This window comes from Acartia tonsa, chromosome 13, assembly GCF_053477335.1.
Source record: "Acartia tonsa isolate MP-2025a chromosome 13, ASM5347733v1, whole genome shotgun sequence".
Lineage (NCBI taxonomy): Eukaryota > Metazoa > Arthropoda > Copepoda > Calanoida > Acartiidae > Acartia > Acartia tonsa.
In genome coordinates, this window is record NC_137272.1 from 31,341,270 (window position 1) to 31,358,760 (window position 17,491).

A 17,491-nucleotide genomic window follows, 5' to 3' on the forward strand; every position below is an offset into this window, starting at 1 on the left:
TCTTTCTATCTATCCATTCAAATGTCCATCTCTTATCTATATATTTGTCTATCTACAAGTCTATATATCTTTGAACACTTTTCACATTTTTAGTAGCGTATGTACTATATAATTTTGTATGTCTGTCCGTCCAATAGAACCGGAAGGTATTGGAAAAATATGAACGCATTGGTTGTTATTCATGATATAGGGTTGCAATAAGGTAAAAATTCTTGTTTTTTATGCAACAAAAATATATATTGTAAAAGTTTAGTGATTTTCTATTTTCTATTTATGTAATGTAACCTCTGCTCTATATTTCACTTTGGCCATTTGACAATCAATGATTTTTTGTACATCGCTTCTAAAGAATGTTATAACCTTTCATAGTCTTATTTATTATTTTATTTATTTATTTCATGTTATTCATTTAGCTTTTTATCCATTTATCAAACTCTAATTGAAATTCTATGATGATATTTTATTCTATGATTTATTCTACATAACTACATATCTATCAAGTTATCCTTCTATGAAATAATACCTCAACTATATTCTATATATCTATACATACATCTATAGAATTAAACCTATACAATATTCTATAGTAATAATATATTCTTTGGTTTATTCAACTTAACTACATATCTATCAATCTATCAACTTAACCATCTATGAAATAATACCTCAACTATATTCTATATATCTATACATACATCTATAGAATTAAACCTATACAATCTCCTATAGTAATAATATATTCTATGGTTTATTCAACATAACTACATATCTATCAATCTATCAACTTATCCTTCTATGAAATAATACCTCAACTATATTCTATATATCTATTCATACATCTATAAAATAAAACATATGGAAAGTTCTACATTAATATTTTATTCTATGATTTATTTAACTTAACTACCTTTCTATCAATCTATCAACTTATCCATCTATGAAATAATACTACAACTATATTCTATATATCTATTAATACATCTATAGAATTAAATCTATAGAAAGTTCTACATTAATATTTTATTCTATGATTTATTTAACATAACTACATCTCTATGAATTTATCAACCTCAATGGTATTCTCTGGTAATATTTTATTCTATGATTTATTCAACACGGCTATTTGTCAAAAACGGAGTTGCTTTATAGGACTAGAGTGTTTATACATCTCCACTAAATTATAAAAAAAGAAGTTGGGTCAACTGCAGTTCATAGTAAAATGTTCCTTGTAACGGAAATTTCCAAAAATCTATGTATTTTAAAGGCTACTAGCTGCTAAACTGCCCGTAAACCTTTGTAAGCGGAATAAAAAGGTCAACAAATAATCTGGAATAGCCAAGATCCAATAATGCACATGAAAGGCTTCACTGAAGAAAAAGCGCATAAAATAAGTCTTTTTTGTGCATTAAGTGCACTGCGAGATATTTGTACATTAATCATTATTCCAGATAATTTTTAGGCCTTCTTTTGGCGGTTAAAATTTTAGCCGTTAGAAGCCTTTAAGGTTCATAGATTTTTGGAGATATTCATTAGCAGCGAACTGCAGTTGACCCAAGATGCTAATTGATCAAGTTGTATTTATATGGAGTTGCTTAACCTTTTTGTGAACTTTTTTGTAAGAACGTTCATCTTGTCAATTTATAGCGTGGCACAGTAGATCTATATTTGGAGAACTCAGATAAATTTTTATTATGCACTTACAGGCAGGGACTTTAAGGGATAAGACGATTAATTGTTATACATCCCAAATGATGATATACAAAATTACCCCTATTGTAAATTACAAATATTGGGTGAATGGTTTGGTATCTACCAGTTTTGAAATCAATAAGATAACGTGGTTTTAAAACCTTGGGTACCAGTGTAATTTACAGGCCATAGTCCCCTCCCTTACTTACATATCAAAATTTATCAGGGAGGAAGAGAACAATGGGATGCTAGTATCCAATGTTTTATTAACAGGTTCTCAAAATCGTTGGTAAACTTTTTGAGAAATCATATTAATCTACAGAATGGGTAATGTTGTTTATCATCATCAAGGATGCAAATAAATTGACCATCCATTGTCCCATTCCTTAAGATCCCTGAAGTTTATACACGACAGGGGGGAATCAGAGAGAGGGTTGACAATCGGCTGTTTAATACACTAGTCCCCAAAGTTTTATAATAACGTTTTCTAATTTGTTTGCTTAACAACTTTAGGGACTGTAGTGTATTGTGATTGGGTGGGTATTAGGTTGAGTATTCAAACGTTTAAACCACTTATTTTACGTTACAGAGGATAATAGTTTTGTATATCATAATTGGGGATGTACATCAATTCATCGGTTATTGTCTTATCCCTTTAGATCCCTGAGGAGAATACTTTTGAAATAAAAAGTAGAATAGGGCGGACAAATTAGTAAATAAACCAATGTTTATGTTGTACCTTGCTGTCCTAGAAATCATTATTCCAAAAAATCAGATGTATGATACAAAAAAGTTCTCAATAAAGTTAAAAACAAGCATTTTTAAAATGGACATAAACACTTTTTGGTAATAGTTATAAAATTGTAATTCACTAATGCTCTCTAAATCGTAATTAATTGTAGTAAGATTCATCAGATGAAGTTAAAAATCGAAAAAAAAATTCTAACAGGTCTGAATTAACAAACAGAGCTTTCCATGACAGTTGAACGTACAGACGTACATACCCTAATTATAGAAAAGATTTCCTTTTAAAACACATAGTTATAAAACTTTTATCTTATTCCATTGTCCAATTTCATAATCCATATCATACAATTGTTATAGAAATACTAAATTCAAAGTAAAAGGGAATGGCAGGATCAAAATCTTCCATAAATATGTTGAAATAAAAGGATGAAAATTGTAAAAAAAAATTTAATTTAGATTTTTTAGGATTTAAATAAAATTGCTCATTTTGTAGAAATAGTATTATCTTCTTAAGGTTACATCTTCATCCAAAGGAATTGGGGTATCATTGACACCAACATTGTCAGCAACTCCATCCATATCCTTGTAAAGTCTCACTTTGTTGAACAAGTCGAACCTCTTGAAGATTAGAGAGATTATGATGATGATCACTATGCCAAACACTCCTCCCATGATATAGTCATACTTGCCAAGGGCCAATTCAAGCAAGGTTACTCGATTGTACATATACGATAGAACTTTTGTGCCCTTAATCTCATTAAGATTGCTATCAACCATAAGGATGCCAACAACAATGGAGTTGAAATCTTTGCCCTTTACAGCAGCTTCTTTCATGTCAAAATCAAAAGTGACAGTCAACTCTATAGGTGTATCTGGGTCCAGTGGTTCAAGTTTACAAAGAAAAGGGTCACATTCAGACCTAATTTTGCACTCAATCCTGTTTCTGTCTCCTCGAGTATCCAATATTGCTTGTGGAGGGATTGCTAGTGACCTTTTGTCACCTCGCTCCGTGCATGGAACATTTCCAAGACTTATGTTGGCATTGTTGTTAACATATTCCTTGCCAGATGGAACAAAAACTAATACCTCACTGTATTCACTTCTGCTGGGACCATCATTTCTAATCTCAATAGTCTGCTTAATTGTGGATAAACTTGTGATTTTCTCCGTTGATGATGAGTCATCCCATTCAACTATTAATTCAGAATCTTGTTTCATTGAAATTTTCCATTCATTGACTATCGCAAGAGATATTGTTTGATTAGAAGAATATCTTACAACTTTGCATGAAGATTTTGCCAGCAGTGTAATATAGATAATTGATGATTCTATGAAATCAAGTAACTTTACATGGATTGGTAAAATGACCTTTCCAGTTTCAGTATTCTTATCAACATGCCTTAAATTGCACTCTACTTCTGTTAGATTTACTACTCTACATCTATCTCCCATTCTGTTGCTTTCAAACTGAATCTTGTTGGAAATGTTATTATTACCAGAACTCAGAGTCAAAGTGACAATGTTGCTATGAGCAATATCAGAGCCGGTTTTATACATGCTTAAGCTGCCTACCTGAAGAGGTTCTTTCTTGGAACTTGAAACTATCGGTCTATCTTTTATGAAGTTGATGAATTCCACTATAGCTGTACAATCACAATTACCAACATCACAAGCCTGCATAGTAGGTTTTATAATTTCTTCTTGAGTTACCAATGAGAAATCATTGAGTCGCTTAGCGCCTTCCCACAAATCTGCTTCAATGGGTAGCATATTACATTTCCCCTCATCACCAGCACAAGGTAAACTATATTCAGTTTTATACCTTATGGTTATAGAAGCATCAGGTTTTTCTATTCCATCCCACCATCTGTTGCCACTGCCAGGATTCAACTCTACAACAATAAATTCAGTAGGATCCATTCTTCCCTTCTTAATAGTAGTTTCCTTCTCAATATTCCTTCCGTCCACACCATTTATGTTAACTCTAAATCCAACAGAAACAGTAACTTTTACGTTAATATCAGAAATTGTGGCAGCTTCCAATATTGGCTGAAATGTTAATACTAGTCCCTCAGAACTTGGATCTACATTGAAGGTACTACAGTCTTTTCCATCACGGCAATTTAAAAGGACTTGAGTTGTAGCTTTAAACCTAACAACTTTTCTAAATCTATGAATTTGCACTCTATTATCTAGTGGTGAAGAGATTGCTAATTCATTTTCTGTTTCTTGACATTGTCCTGTGAAGCATATGGTATCTTTTTTCAAATAAGGAAGTGCAAAACTTAATCCAAAGCTATGAGTCTTTCCAATAATAGTTTGGCTTGGTGGAAATTGTTCATCCCTTGCATTTAGAAAGTTTTTGAATATAAAAACTGCACCAGATGCATCATTTTGAGTCTTATAGAAAGGGGCACCAACAACAAGTTCCTGATTACCATCATCATCTGTATCACCAAGGCATGCAAGTGATTTACCAAACTGTGCACCCAGGTTAGCTTGAAAGTCACCAATTGTTTGAACTTTGTTTAGATTGATCTTATTTGGGATTCTTGCATTCCAATTGTTGATATAAACATGGACTCTTCCTGTGTCATAGTGTCTATAATCTTTTGCATAGTATGGAGCCCCAACCATCAATTCATCAAATCCATCTCCATTAATATCACATGCAACAGCTACTGTTCCAAATCCTTCTCCAGTGTTCACTCCATTAAGCCTGGCCACAAAGTCACCAGTAGATGTATCAGGATACTTTCCCAAATCAATTTTAGTGATATAAATGCTACCTTTTAGATTTACTGCACCAGGAGCTCCGATGACTATTTCTTTCAAATCTGAATTTGTAAATTTGCCCTTAGTAACATGATAACCTATCTGAATATCTTGAAGATTTTGTAATGTGTGTCTTCCCTCTGAAGGAGCAAATATGAATGGAGGTGGATTACTTCGTGAAGGGAATTCTAACTTTCTATTTAGCTCTGAATAGACAACTACAGTTCCAGAATAAACATGAGTTTGATTACGTGGCAGGCTTTGTTTCTGCTGAGAGTAAGGTAGACCAACATAGAATCCATCATCATCCCCAACAACTGCACTCATGCCAAATGGACCTTCTAAATTGTATAAAGGGTTGTTCAATAATCCTATAGTTGTTGTTGATTTAAGCTCAAAAAAGTTGACAAAAATCCCATTGCCAATAGAAAACTTGTAACATGTTCCCATAAATCTTTTTTGATTTCTAGAAAGAGGCTGATTGGTCTTTGGTGCACATGCATAAATATTATCAGACTCATCAGCTACCAGAATAGTACCAAATCCACTGCCATTCTCTGGTTTTTGCATCCCCCTTTCTGACAAAATTTCTTTTGCAGCACATTTTTGAGATTGTTTGCCACACTCATAAACTTTTCCTGGAGAATCTAGATCAGCAGGAGCAGAAACAAAAACTGAGTTCTTCGTAAATGCCATAGACCATCCAAACCTTGAGGAGTTATCTGGTGGAATTGAATACACTGATTCTGGAGCCTATTCAGGTATAAAGATTTTTAAGAAATTATAATCTCAAGATTCATATGTAAAATCAAAATTTAAAAAAGAAATAGAACTAAAATACCTAATTTGCATTATGTTTAAACTATTTCTAAATTTTTATTGGGAAAAAAAATATCACCAAAGTTCTCAATACCTCAGTGGAGCTTTCTCTAAAGTAGAAAACTCAACTTTTAATAGACAGACATTAAAACCTTACTACTTTATATGATAAGATATTAAAAGCCAAATATCTTTATATCCTGCCTGAATGAGATTATATCCAAGGCCAGAGGCAAGTACCTGACAAAATATCAGGAGGAAGAATTCTTTCATTTTAGGAAAGCTGAAAATATATTTCATTAATTGGATATTAACCAGGAATGATAAAGCACTGAATGATTTGGCAGTTTCCTCAAAGTGCCTAGTCGATCAAAGAACCCCTTAATTTGAAATTTATTTAGGAGGGTAGAATGGTACCTAGTTTTTAAGTGTTTAATAAAAATTTAGGTCAGGTAAAATTAGGTTATTTTAAGTATTATGTGGCCCCACAGCTTTAGGGCCCCACAAGGTTGGCATTTTTTTCAAAAAAGATGAGGGGGGGGGGATAGATTTGTGCTTGCTCAAATGAAATCACCCCAAAAATTATAAAATTTTAACCCTGTCCTACTGATGTTTACTTATAGTACTTAGATGTTAACCTAAAGCAATTCTAAATGTAAAATTATCCTCAAATTTAAGTTAATGGAATTATTCAATCACACCTTGTATCCTTAAATATTAAAATAATTATAAAATTAAAAGTAAGTAATGATTTAATGGAAAATAAATAATTGTTTTCAATATGAATAATAGTTATCAACTGAAAGGAAGTAAGAATTTTGATAAACATAATTTTGATAAAAAATATAAATTGTTGGTTTCCCATTAAGTGTCTTATCAGTCACAGAAACCTCCCTCACCTTATTTTTAATTTAATTGAATATATAGGTAGGGGGGGGGGGGGGGGTGGTTTAGTTTATTGTGTGTTAATATTTTACTTCAGGTTAGGCTATATTGGGAACTGGGTAGTCCACCCCGCAGGCCTTAGACTTTAGAAAGTATTTTTCTTTTTTTGATTTATTTTTAAAATTAAGGAGGTAGGGATTTTTTCCTGGCTATAAACTTTGAGGGAAACTAACCCCCCCCCCCCCCCATATCTCCCTTATTATACCTCTTTTTTTCAATTTCTGAATTGATATGTGTAATCAAGAGAATTTGAATTGTCTAAGTACCACCATTATTGCAAGCACAGGATGACAGCAAACCTTACCGAGTCGTCCAGCAGGTACAGATCTTAGATATTTTTATTTTTAACGCCAAAAGTTAATAAATGTAGCAAATAATAAACAATAGCATGACATATAAGTGACCAAGCCAAGTTTAAATTCCAGGTATGATCCTGCAGGTAAGGAATCCCGAATCTTCTAGGTCTCCAACAAACTTGGTCGCAACTTCTTAAGCCTTTTTCATATCTACATGAATACTTTATCTATTACTAGCGGCTACGCCCCTAGAGGGCCTCTAGTGGCACTTTAAATGTTTTTTTTTATATATTTAAAATATGGTTTTTTTTTACGTTTGACGTTTATTTTTCGTTGAACTCTCTTTCTAAAATCAATAGATTAAAAAAAATTGAATTTCTCTAGGGAGGGTGGTGGTACCCTCCCCCAAAATAGTTATAAACCTTCCCGGGACATATGAGAATCTACCCTGTTAAGGAGAACCCGATCGGTTCAGCGGTTAGCGAGATCCTTTGCTACAAACAAACAGACAAACAGACAGACAGACAGACATCGTTCTACTTTGTATTATAGATGTGTAAATATGATGTCGGCAGATATAGCCACCAAACAAAGAATAAGCCAAATTTTAAATTATAGTATAAAATCAGAAAGTATAAAGTAACACCTTAAATTCTAGTCTTGTAGCTCTTTTAGAAGCTGATAAAATTGGGGCCGTTCGATGTTATCTGACAGCTAAGGGTCAGGTAGCTGGCTGTGACATGTGACAAGAATGATCTTGTGAACAGAACAGGCAGATTCAAAATTTATTGTTAAATGGAAAGCAGCTTATAATGTCTAATATAAAGTGACGTCATACAATAAAAATGACCAATTATAAGCCAGTATACATTTTACCGTTGTTTAATTACAATGAATGCTGAACTGTCATTGGTCATTTGTATTGTATGATGTCATTTTTTATTAGTCACGATCATCTGCTTCACTGTTTTGAATTAAGCTAGTTACGTGTAGTAGCATCTATATGCTTCAAAGTATACACTTTAGACAAGGTTATAAATAAAGCTCAACAGTAATCGTTGCTGCCCCTAGAGACCTGTATGGTATACACTTTATACAAGGTTATAAATATAGGTTTACAGTAAACGTTAGTTACCCTAGAGACCTTTATTTTTTTGAAAAGCTGTTAGCCATTATTGGAGATGGGGGGTAACCCAATCTTTTAACTTGTGCTCATTCAAAATTTAGTTTTAAATAAAGAAATTTTAGAATTATTGTAAATTACCATTAATTATCATGTAAAACATTTAACACTTCAATAAAATTTGCAAAATTATGTTAAGTTAATAAATTTAGGGATCTTAAGGGATAAGACAATGGCTGATAAATTGATGTACATCCCCAATAATGACGCACAAAATTAGCCCTTCTGTAGGTTACAATTGGTTGTTGAAATGTTTGGACGCCCTTCTGTAGATTACAATTGGTTGTTGAAATATTTGGACACTCAACTTAATGAACCAATCAATCAAATTTCATAGGAAGTCCCCAAAAGTGTCAAGCCAAAGAATAAGAAAACGTTGTAATAAAACTTTGGGGAATAATGTAAAAAACAGCCCAATATCCCCTCCCTCCCTGATTTTAATATCTTTAGCATGCCCGATGATCATAGAGAAAAAAATAAAAGAGAGGAATCGAAGCAACTAGAAGACGAAAATAGGCAGTGGGCCTAGAGGCCTACTTAGCGCTGTTGCCGCGCTAAAATTTATTGCTATTCCACTACTTTTCAAATGGGAGGATTAAAAATTATTTTAAAAAATATTTTTTTACTTTTTACTATTTCCATATTTAGGGCAAGAATATTAGATTAGATATTTTCGTTTTAATGTTTTAATTAAAAATTACATAGAATTTTATTTTTATTTAAAAAAAATTGTTCATGAAAGATGAATCCTTCTATTTCTAAAAAGGGGGAAATTTTTTTCATAATGAACATTCAGCTGATTCTGACCGCCCACGGCTGTTTGCTAAATATCGCTTTTCTTTTTATTCACATTATTATTTATGATTGACTTACAAAAAGCCCTGGGCGGTTTTTGATTTCGTCTGCTTCTAAATTTAGGGATGGGGAAGTAGTATTTTACCATGAAAAAGGGGTGAGTATTCATCCTCTTATCCTTTTTCCTTATGCCGATGATATAATTGACCCTGCAGGTTTTGCGCCATGGACTAATGTGCCAGCCTGGTATAAATTACCTTGGTGGCGCGCAAAGATAAATCACAACTACTTTGAAGTGATCAATAATATGGCGCTCAGATATACGCCATGCCAAAAACTCTTTGTTGGATGGGGTGTGTTGGAAAAGGGCTCTACGCTCCCCCAATATTTAGTAGACATAAGAAGAGTAATGGGGTGAAAACTACTGTATAGTATACTATTGGCTGCGCCCATAGCATCAATGAACTTTATATTGGAAGGGATAATAAAGAGCAAAAAAATAGCCTAAAACCTAAAAGACTTAAATCCAAAACTAAAATGTTCTAAAACATCCTTGGATTTAAATGAAGCTTCCCTAAAATGGAGAACTCAATCGGTTCAGTAGTTACATAAACCTTAAACAACAGGCATATAAACAATAATACTTTAAATAGTTGGAAATTAAAATAAAAACCTTCCCGCCCCCCAAACTGAAGTAGCAAATACGCCCTTGGAATATGGTACTACTGTATACTGCCAATCAAACCCCTCCTACACACAAAAAATATGATAGGCAAATCCAGGGTCCAATTTTATACAGTACATATATGCAGAGAGATATAGGACAAGTGGGCTGTTTATTACACTAGTCCCCAAAGTTTATAATATCGTTTTCTTATTCTTTGGCATAGCAACTTTAGAGTCTTTAGTGAATTTTGATTTGTTGATTCATTAAAATGATTTCATAGGTTGTTTCTATTTGTTCTTTTTTTTTTAATTTTGTACATTTTCAATCTACCGGGTGTCTATAATTTAAAAAAAGTATATATATATGTTTACAGCAGGTAAAGATCATAAAAGTCTTAAAAATTATCTTTTAATATCTCAGCTACTATTAAAGATAGACATGATTGGATTTTAATTTTTAACCCCCCCCCCCCCCCCATAATAGTTATAACTTTTCCAGGGCGTATATATGTAGAAATGCATATGGAAAAATGAACTAAATCGGTTCAGAGGTAGCGAGTTTCCTTCAAATACACTGACGGACATCCTGTTACTTTTATACGAAAATTAATTATGAACGTTTTGATGGGACAACGGATAATGTCATGTGTGACGTCATACATTATCCATCTCTTTTTTTAAGGGTTTCCTTTCCCACTTTTTCTCTCAACGTTCCTCTTGGACGAATTTGTATGACGTTACAGATGACACTTGCCGATGTCCCTTTTATGATGTTTTTAAAAGCGAAGCTTTTCTATAATTAGGGTCGGTCCGTCCGTCCGTAACGGATAGCTTTTTTCGTTAATTTAGGCATGTTAGAATTGTCCTATCGATTTCAAATCTTGCATGGTGATTCCTTTAAGAGTTATGTATGATTTAGAAAGCGTAGCAACTCTATAATCATCACCAAAATGTCCGTACGTCCATTTTAAACATGTTGATGTTTTTACTTTTTTAACAACAAATTTTTATGTGATCTAATCATCCGATTGATCTGATTTTTGGTATATTGATTCCTAGGACAACAAAGTATAATGTAATCAGCGAAAGTCCTAAAAATGTTAGTATGTCCATAAACATTATCCTGAATCAAGCAGTTTTTCAACAAATTTACTTACAATTTTGCTTTGACATTTATATACATTTATATTATGATTATTCAGTTCTGACACTGTACAAGTGTTAATGTCCGTTTGTCCTACCGTTTCAGTGCTTCACTTTTATGGATGTTGTCATCCTTGTTTTTTCATAATCTTAGTGTGTGTCCTATAATATGCATGTTCTTTAAACTGGGGCAATACTCACAATTTAATAGTTTTAGACTAAAAGGTCAGGAATCTAAATTAATAAAACAATGACCGATAAATTGATGTACATCCCCAATGATGATACACAAAATTACCCCATCTGTAGATTAAAATTTGTGATTCAAACGTTTGAACACTCAACTTAATGAATCAACCAATCAAAATTGTCCCTAAAGTTGATTAGCAAACAGATAAGAAAACGTTGTTATAATCCCCTCTGTCTCTGCAAAAAGGTACTATATAGTTATTAAAGAGTTGGTTGCCTGATGGGTATTATTCAGCAGTTTATACTCAATTTTAAAAGATAAGCTTTGCTACATTTAAAATCAGTCTGTCCGTGCGTCTGTCCGTTAATGATAGCTCTGATCCTTCAGGCATGTTAGAATTGTCAATTTCAAACTTGGTATGATGGTATGATGGTTCCTGAAACAGTTAGGTATAATTTATAAGGCTTGTCAACTCTATGATTGTTACTAATAAAACCATTTAAGTAACTTTAAGTGAAATTATAGAGATTTTTAGATTTCTTATTGTGAATTTTAAATGCGTTAACATTGTAAGTTTGTTTATGTTCAGTCAGATCTGTTAAGAATCGCAATTATGGATAATATCCTTGTTTTTTTTTATGAATTATACCTAAATGCATTAATATGACCAGTCCAAAACAAAGAAACTTGTTGCATCTATCTTCATATGCCTATCTATCTGTCAATCCATTCTTAGGTATTTAGTATTCATCTATCTATCTTCATATGTCTATCTATCTGTCAATCCATTCTTAGGTAGTATTCATCTATCTATCTTCATATGCCTATCTATCTGTCAATCCATTCTGAGGTAGTATTCATCTATTTATCTTCATATTAGGGTTGGGCCGGATACTTTTTTGGCCGGATACCGGATATCCGGCTGATTTCAAATGCCGGATATCCGGTAACCGGCCGGATATCCGGCGTTGGCCGGATATCCGGCAAATATCCGGTTATCCGGCCAAATTACCGGATATCCGGCCGGATAACCGGCAAAATTACCAGATATTAAAGTAGTAAAAAAAAATTTCTTTTTACATAAAGTTAAACTTATTCAGAAAAATGTTCTTCTAGCTTCAATAATAAGAAAATTATAGCCATTTAAGATTTTAAAAAGCAGAGATTTTTGGTGTAAAGTATAAAAAATTATAGAGCCGGATATCCGGCCGGATAGTTTCAATATCCGGTATCCGGCCGGATATTGAAAATGGCCGGATATCCGGCCGGATATTGAAAATGGCCGGATATCCGGCCACACCGGATATCCGGCCCAACCCTACTTCATATGCCTATCTATCTGTCAATCCTTTCTTAGGTAGTATTCATCTATCTATCTTCATATGCCTATCTATCTGTCAATCTTTCCCTCTAGAGTATCTAGAGAGAGAGAGAGAGGGGACAATGGACTGTTTATTACACTAGTTCCCAAAGTTGTTAAAAATGTTATCTCATTCGTTGGCTTAACAACTTTGATTGGTTGGTTTGTTTAGTTGAGTGTTCAAACGTCTCAATCTCTAATTTTAATCTTCAGAAGGGGTTGTTTTGTTTATGATTATTGGAGATGTACATCGTCATCAATTTATCATCTAATCTCTTACATCCCTGACATTTCATGCACATCAATCTATCGTAGTATATATATGTATCTTCTATCTTTCTATTTCCATATATCTATCTATCAAAGACATCCATATATCTTGTATTATTAAATCTTTATAATTTTCATTCATATACATTTATCTGTTTTCAATAAAGCTTTCCTGGAAAGTAGAACCCATTTTGTAATGTATTTTGGGAGAAAATATATAACCTTATACAGACATTCTCCCTTTTGAAATTTTGAAATGAGTTGGTTAGGTTATTTGCTTTTAGGTACAGGATAGCCGACAAAGCCCAAATTGTGTTAAAATTGGGTCAAAAATGATCCATGTGACATAATAAAAATGAGGGATTATCCATTTATTTTTTAGGGGTTTGCCACTCTGCTTTACTTGTCAGGATAGCCCTGTAGTGTTAGGACCGCCTAAGAGGTTAGACAAAGAGAAACCCCCCTCTTTTAAAAAAACTAATATAAACAATCATGGGGTTCCTGTGCCCCTGGGCATTCTAAGAGAAAGCACAAAAAAAAATAATATATCTTAAATGAAAATTGAACAGTAATAAAACAAACAATAGTTCAGGTTTATATTGGGTACTGGGTAGCCCCGCAGGGTTAGGGATTCGTAAGTATAAACCGCTTGGAGGTAAGTAACAAGGGTGTGGGGGGGGGGGCGGGCAATGCTAGTTAAACACTTTGAGGTGAAGCCTCCTTATGTTGATAAAATAACAGCATCGAAGTTACACAGGGCTTCATGGGCGTGTTTCTGCATAGATTGACAGGAATCTAAGGGATAAGACAATTGCTGGAAAATTTTTGTACATCCCCAATAGTGATTCACAAAATTACCCCTTCTGTAGATTACAATTAGTGGTTGAAACGTTTAAACACTCAACTAAATGAACCAAGCAATCAAAAATCATAAAGTCCAATGGCTGTTGTGACAACAAATAAGAAAAGTTTATTATAATTTGGGGACTAGTATAATAACAGCCCAATGTCCCCTCCCTCCCTGATAGATTGGCCATAAAACATTTATAAATTGTATTTTAAAAGGATTGTGACAGAATCTTATACAAGCAGCCAACTTAGGAATATTGATCGATTCTAACTCATTAAGTGTATCTCAAAAATTGTACTGAAATTTAGTTGACTACCTACAAATACGCAGGCTCTAACTGGGTAAAGTATGTCTTATTAATTGTACCAAAATTAAATGACTAACTGAAGAATGTTGATTGATTTAAACTTATTAAGTGTACCTCAATGATTGTACCAAATTGAAAACAACATCTTACAAATTGTGTCAGGTGAGATTATTTAAAATATACCTTGAAATAAAAGACTTGTTAATTGATTTAAACCCATCAAGAGTATCACAAGCACTGCAAAGTTTTTTTAAATCTGAAAAAATGACCTGAAATTTATTGATTCAGAACTATGGCTTCATTGTGCTCCCTGGAAAGACCTTGAGGAGTAGAATCAGGAACTTTTGTCCAATTCAAAGCATATCGTTCCTAGCCTTAGAAATGACTAAAAACCACCATTTTTTAGGGTTTATTGAGAATTGTCCAACTTGTAGAGGTTTTTGAGATTTTCTCAGTCTAAAAGCAAGATATTTTGACAAAAGTTCATGATTCTACTTAATGTAGAGTTGGAATTTTTTGAATATCTCCATCCTGGTTTAAAAGCTGTTCTAAAGCTTATTAAAAGGGAAAAATTGTGGATTTTGAGTATTTTAGTCTCTTGATAATCCTAGTTTACCATATTCTTCAAGTGATTAAAGTTTTACTTTATTTATAATCATTTTTATGAAGTGCCTTTCTATACTATCATGTTCTAACATAAAGAAATTTTTAAACAATAAAGTAGCATGTCAAAAAATCATATCAAAAATAAAACGGACAAAATTCGAGACAGATCACTCATCAAAATTGCAATGCAAATCAATAAAAAAAATGCTGTAATTCTTTTTGCACAGATTTAACAGCTGCTACTCAATATCTTTTATCAGCAACCTTTATTTATGACAGCTGTATGGCAGCAAAGTATGAGTTAGGTTCAGTCTGTAACTCTACTGTCATACTAGGGTATTAAACAACTATAGGAACGTCCTAATATCTTTTATCTTTTGAAATATCTGCAAATGAATGTTTGCAAAAATTTTGCAATACAACCAAATTCAAAACAACCGTTTCTTTGTCCAATTAATATGCTATCCATTTCTTACTCTCATATCGATTTTAAATGTATAACATTAAGTTTAGCAAAAAGTTAGTTCAGTTTAAAACGAAAAAAGGATTTTAAAATTGTCAAGAAATAGTAAAAATAATAATTTCAGTGTAACTGTGTGCTTATTATTGAAAAAAATGCTTTGTTTAAACCAATTTGCAAAATTGTCGCAGGAATCATCATTATTACTTATTGTTCCAAAATATAACAATGCTACTCATATAAAAGTGTTTCAATCAATATGACAATTGAACATGCATAAGTTACCAAACAAAAGCTATTCTTTAGAACTAACTAAAGAAAACACACAATAAACTTATTTATAGAAAAGCTTTTGCATTTAAAAAATTGCATTTTCACTGTTTTGTAAGTTAACCGAATAAAGAGGTATAATTGTTACATGAATAATAGCAAACCTTTAATATTATCTAAAATCATAAATCTTTTGAAACAAGGACAATTATATCCATGCATCCGAATAATATAGCATGGAAGAGACATTGGACTATAATATAAACTAATAGAAATAGAAGAATAGAAGCATATTCTGAACCCTTTTTTCGTCAAATCTAAGAAGGAACATTTATTGTTTACTTTTGACTCAAGCTGATGTGGATTCTTAAAAAATTTTAGACTCGCTACTCGATAGTTCATCCAAAAGCACATTAAAAATCTACAAAAATTAAACAAAATCATATGTTAATAACCCTTTTAAGATTTTATTTAATTTTTGTAAATTTTTTTATTCGATTTTGGAGGTTTTTTCACAAAAATAATTTTGCCTCACCAGCGAGTAGCCAGCCTAACTTTTTTTTAAGAATCCACCTCGTTTCGAAGCTTTCAAATTTAAACGAAATTTAAACTATGATCTGTCATTTGTTGTCTTAAAAACTTTATGTGCTCTTATTATTATTATTTTTGATTGGTTGGTATAAAATCCCTCAGTGTCCAAGCTTTTCAACCAATATCTATAATAATATTGTTTATCGCAATTGGGTATTAGAGGTAGATTATGAAATACATAGATAGATAGTTAGAAATACAAGCTATTACAAAGATAGATAGATAGGTAGATATTTAAATGCAAAAAATATTACAATTTAAAATCATAAATCATTTAAATGGTGCCAATAAAACTGATTGCATGAAAAAAGTAATAAAATATATTCTTTAATGGCTTCAAATATAACAAGGATGACAACATCCATAAAAGCGAAGCTCTGAAACGATATGACAGACGAACATTAACTTTTGTTGAGTGTCAGAACTGAATATACAAAATATGAAAATATAAGGTTTGACAAAATTATACGTAAATTTGTTGCAAAACTTCTTAAATACAGAATTATGTTTAAGGACATACTGACATTTTAATACTTGATTATAGAGATGCTTCGCTCATAATATTGTACCTTGTTGTAATAGGAATCAGTAATCAAAAAATCAGACTAATCGGATGATTTTATCACATAAAAAATTGTTATTAAAAAAGTAAAAAAATCAACATGTTTAAAATAGACATACGGACATTCTGGTAACGATTATAGATTTGCTACGCTTTCTAAATCGTACCTAACTACTACAGGAATCACCAAGCAAAGTTTGAAATCGATAGGATAATTCTAACATGCCTAAATTAACGAATAAAAGCTAACTATCTCGGACGGACCGACCCTAATTATAGAAAAGCTTCGCTTTTAAAAATGAAAAAGTATTGATAAAAGTTCTATTGATTTCACACAATGTCGTACCGGTGGAGGGTTTTTCTCCCCCCCCCCCCAAAAAAAAAAATGGAGGAATTATAAAAGCAACAGGGTGTTCGTCTGTGTGTCTGTCATTACCGAGGGATCTTGCTAACCGCTGAACCGATATGGTATTCATTTACAGTGTATATTCCAAAAGTTCCTGGGAAGGTTTATAACTATTCTAGAGTAGGGTACCACAAACCTCCCAAATTTAATGGCCCCTAGAAAAAATTTCCACACCTCCCCCTTTCTGTTTTATCTAAAATTTAAAGGGAGGGTCGAGTTAAACCCTTCTTCAACCTTAAGTGCCCCTGTTTTCCTAGTGCCTCAAGAGACAGGTGGCTATGGCATGTGTCTAGAATGAAAAAAAGGATTTATAATAAAAGGTTCAACATTTGGATGCTCTAAAATAATTTAAAAAAGAAGGATTGTAATATTTGGCTCACTTTTAGACTTCCATCTAATTTTTAAAATTGTAAAGGATTGATTTCAATGTGGCTTACAGGCGGCTGACGCGACGCTGACGAACCCTGCAAAAAATTATTCTTTTTATCTATTAATGCATGCCCAAATGTTCCATCAAATGGTTTTAAAATTCTTCGCTACTTTTGGACGCAAGCATCCTTT

The 17,491-nt window shown here is 32.6% G+C and overlaps 1 protein-coding gene across 1 annotated transcript; it reads right to left on the bottom strand.

The window, feature by feature from the left end:
- Positions 1 to 2,732: 2,732 nt before the first annotated feature.
- Positions 2,733 to 6,322, bottom strand: LOC145335395 (uncharacterized). The gene is made up of 2 exons (XM_080181146.1): positions 6,235 to 6,322; positions 2,733 to 5,964 (listed from the first exon to the last, which is right to left on the bottom strand). The coding sequence occupies exons 1-2, from the start codon at positions 6,301 to 6,303 to the stop codon at positions 2,938 to 2,940; spliced, it is 3,096 nt and encodes a 1,031-aa protein (XP_080037272.1). The 5' UTR covers positions 6,304 to 6,322; the 3' UTR covers positions 2,733 to 2,937.
- Positions 6,323 to 17,491: the final 11,169 nt, after the last annotated feature.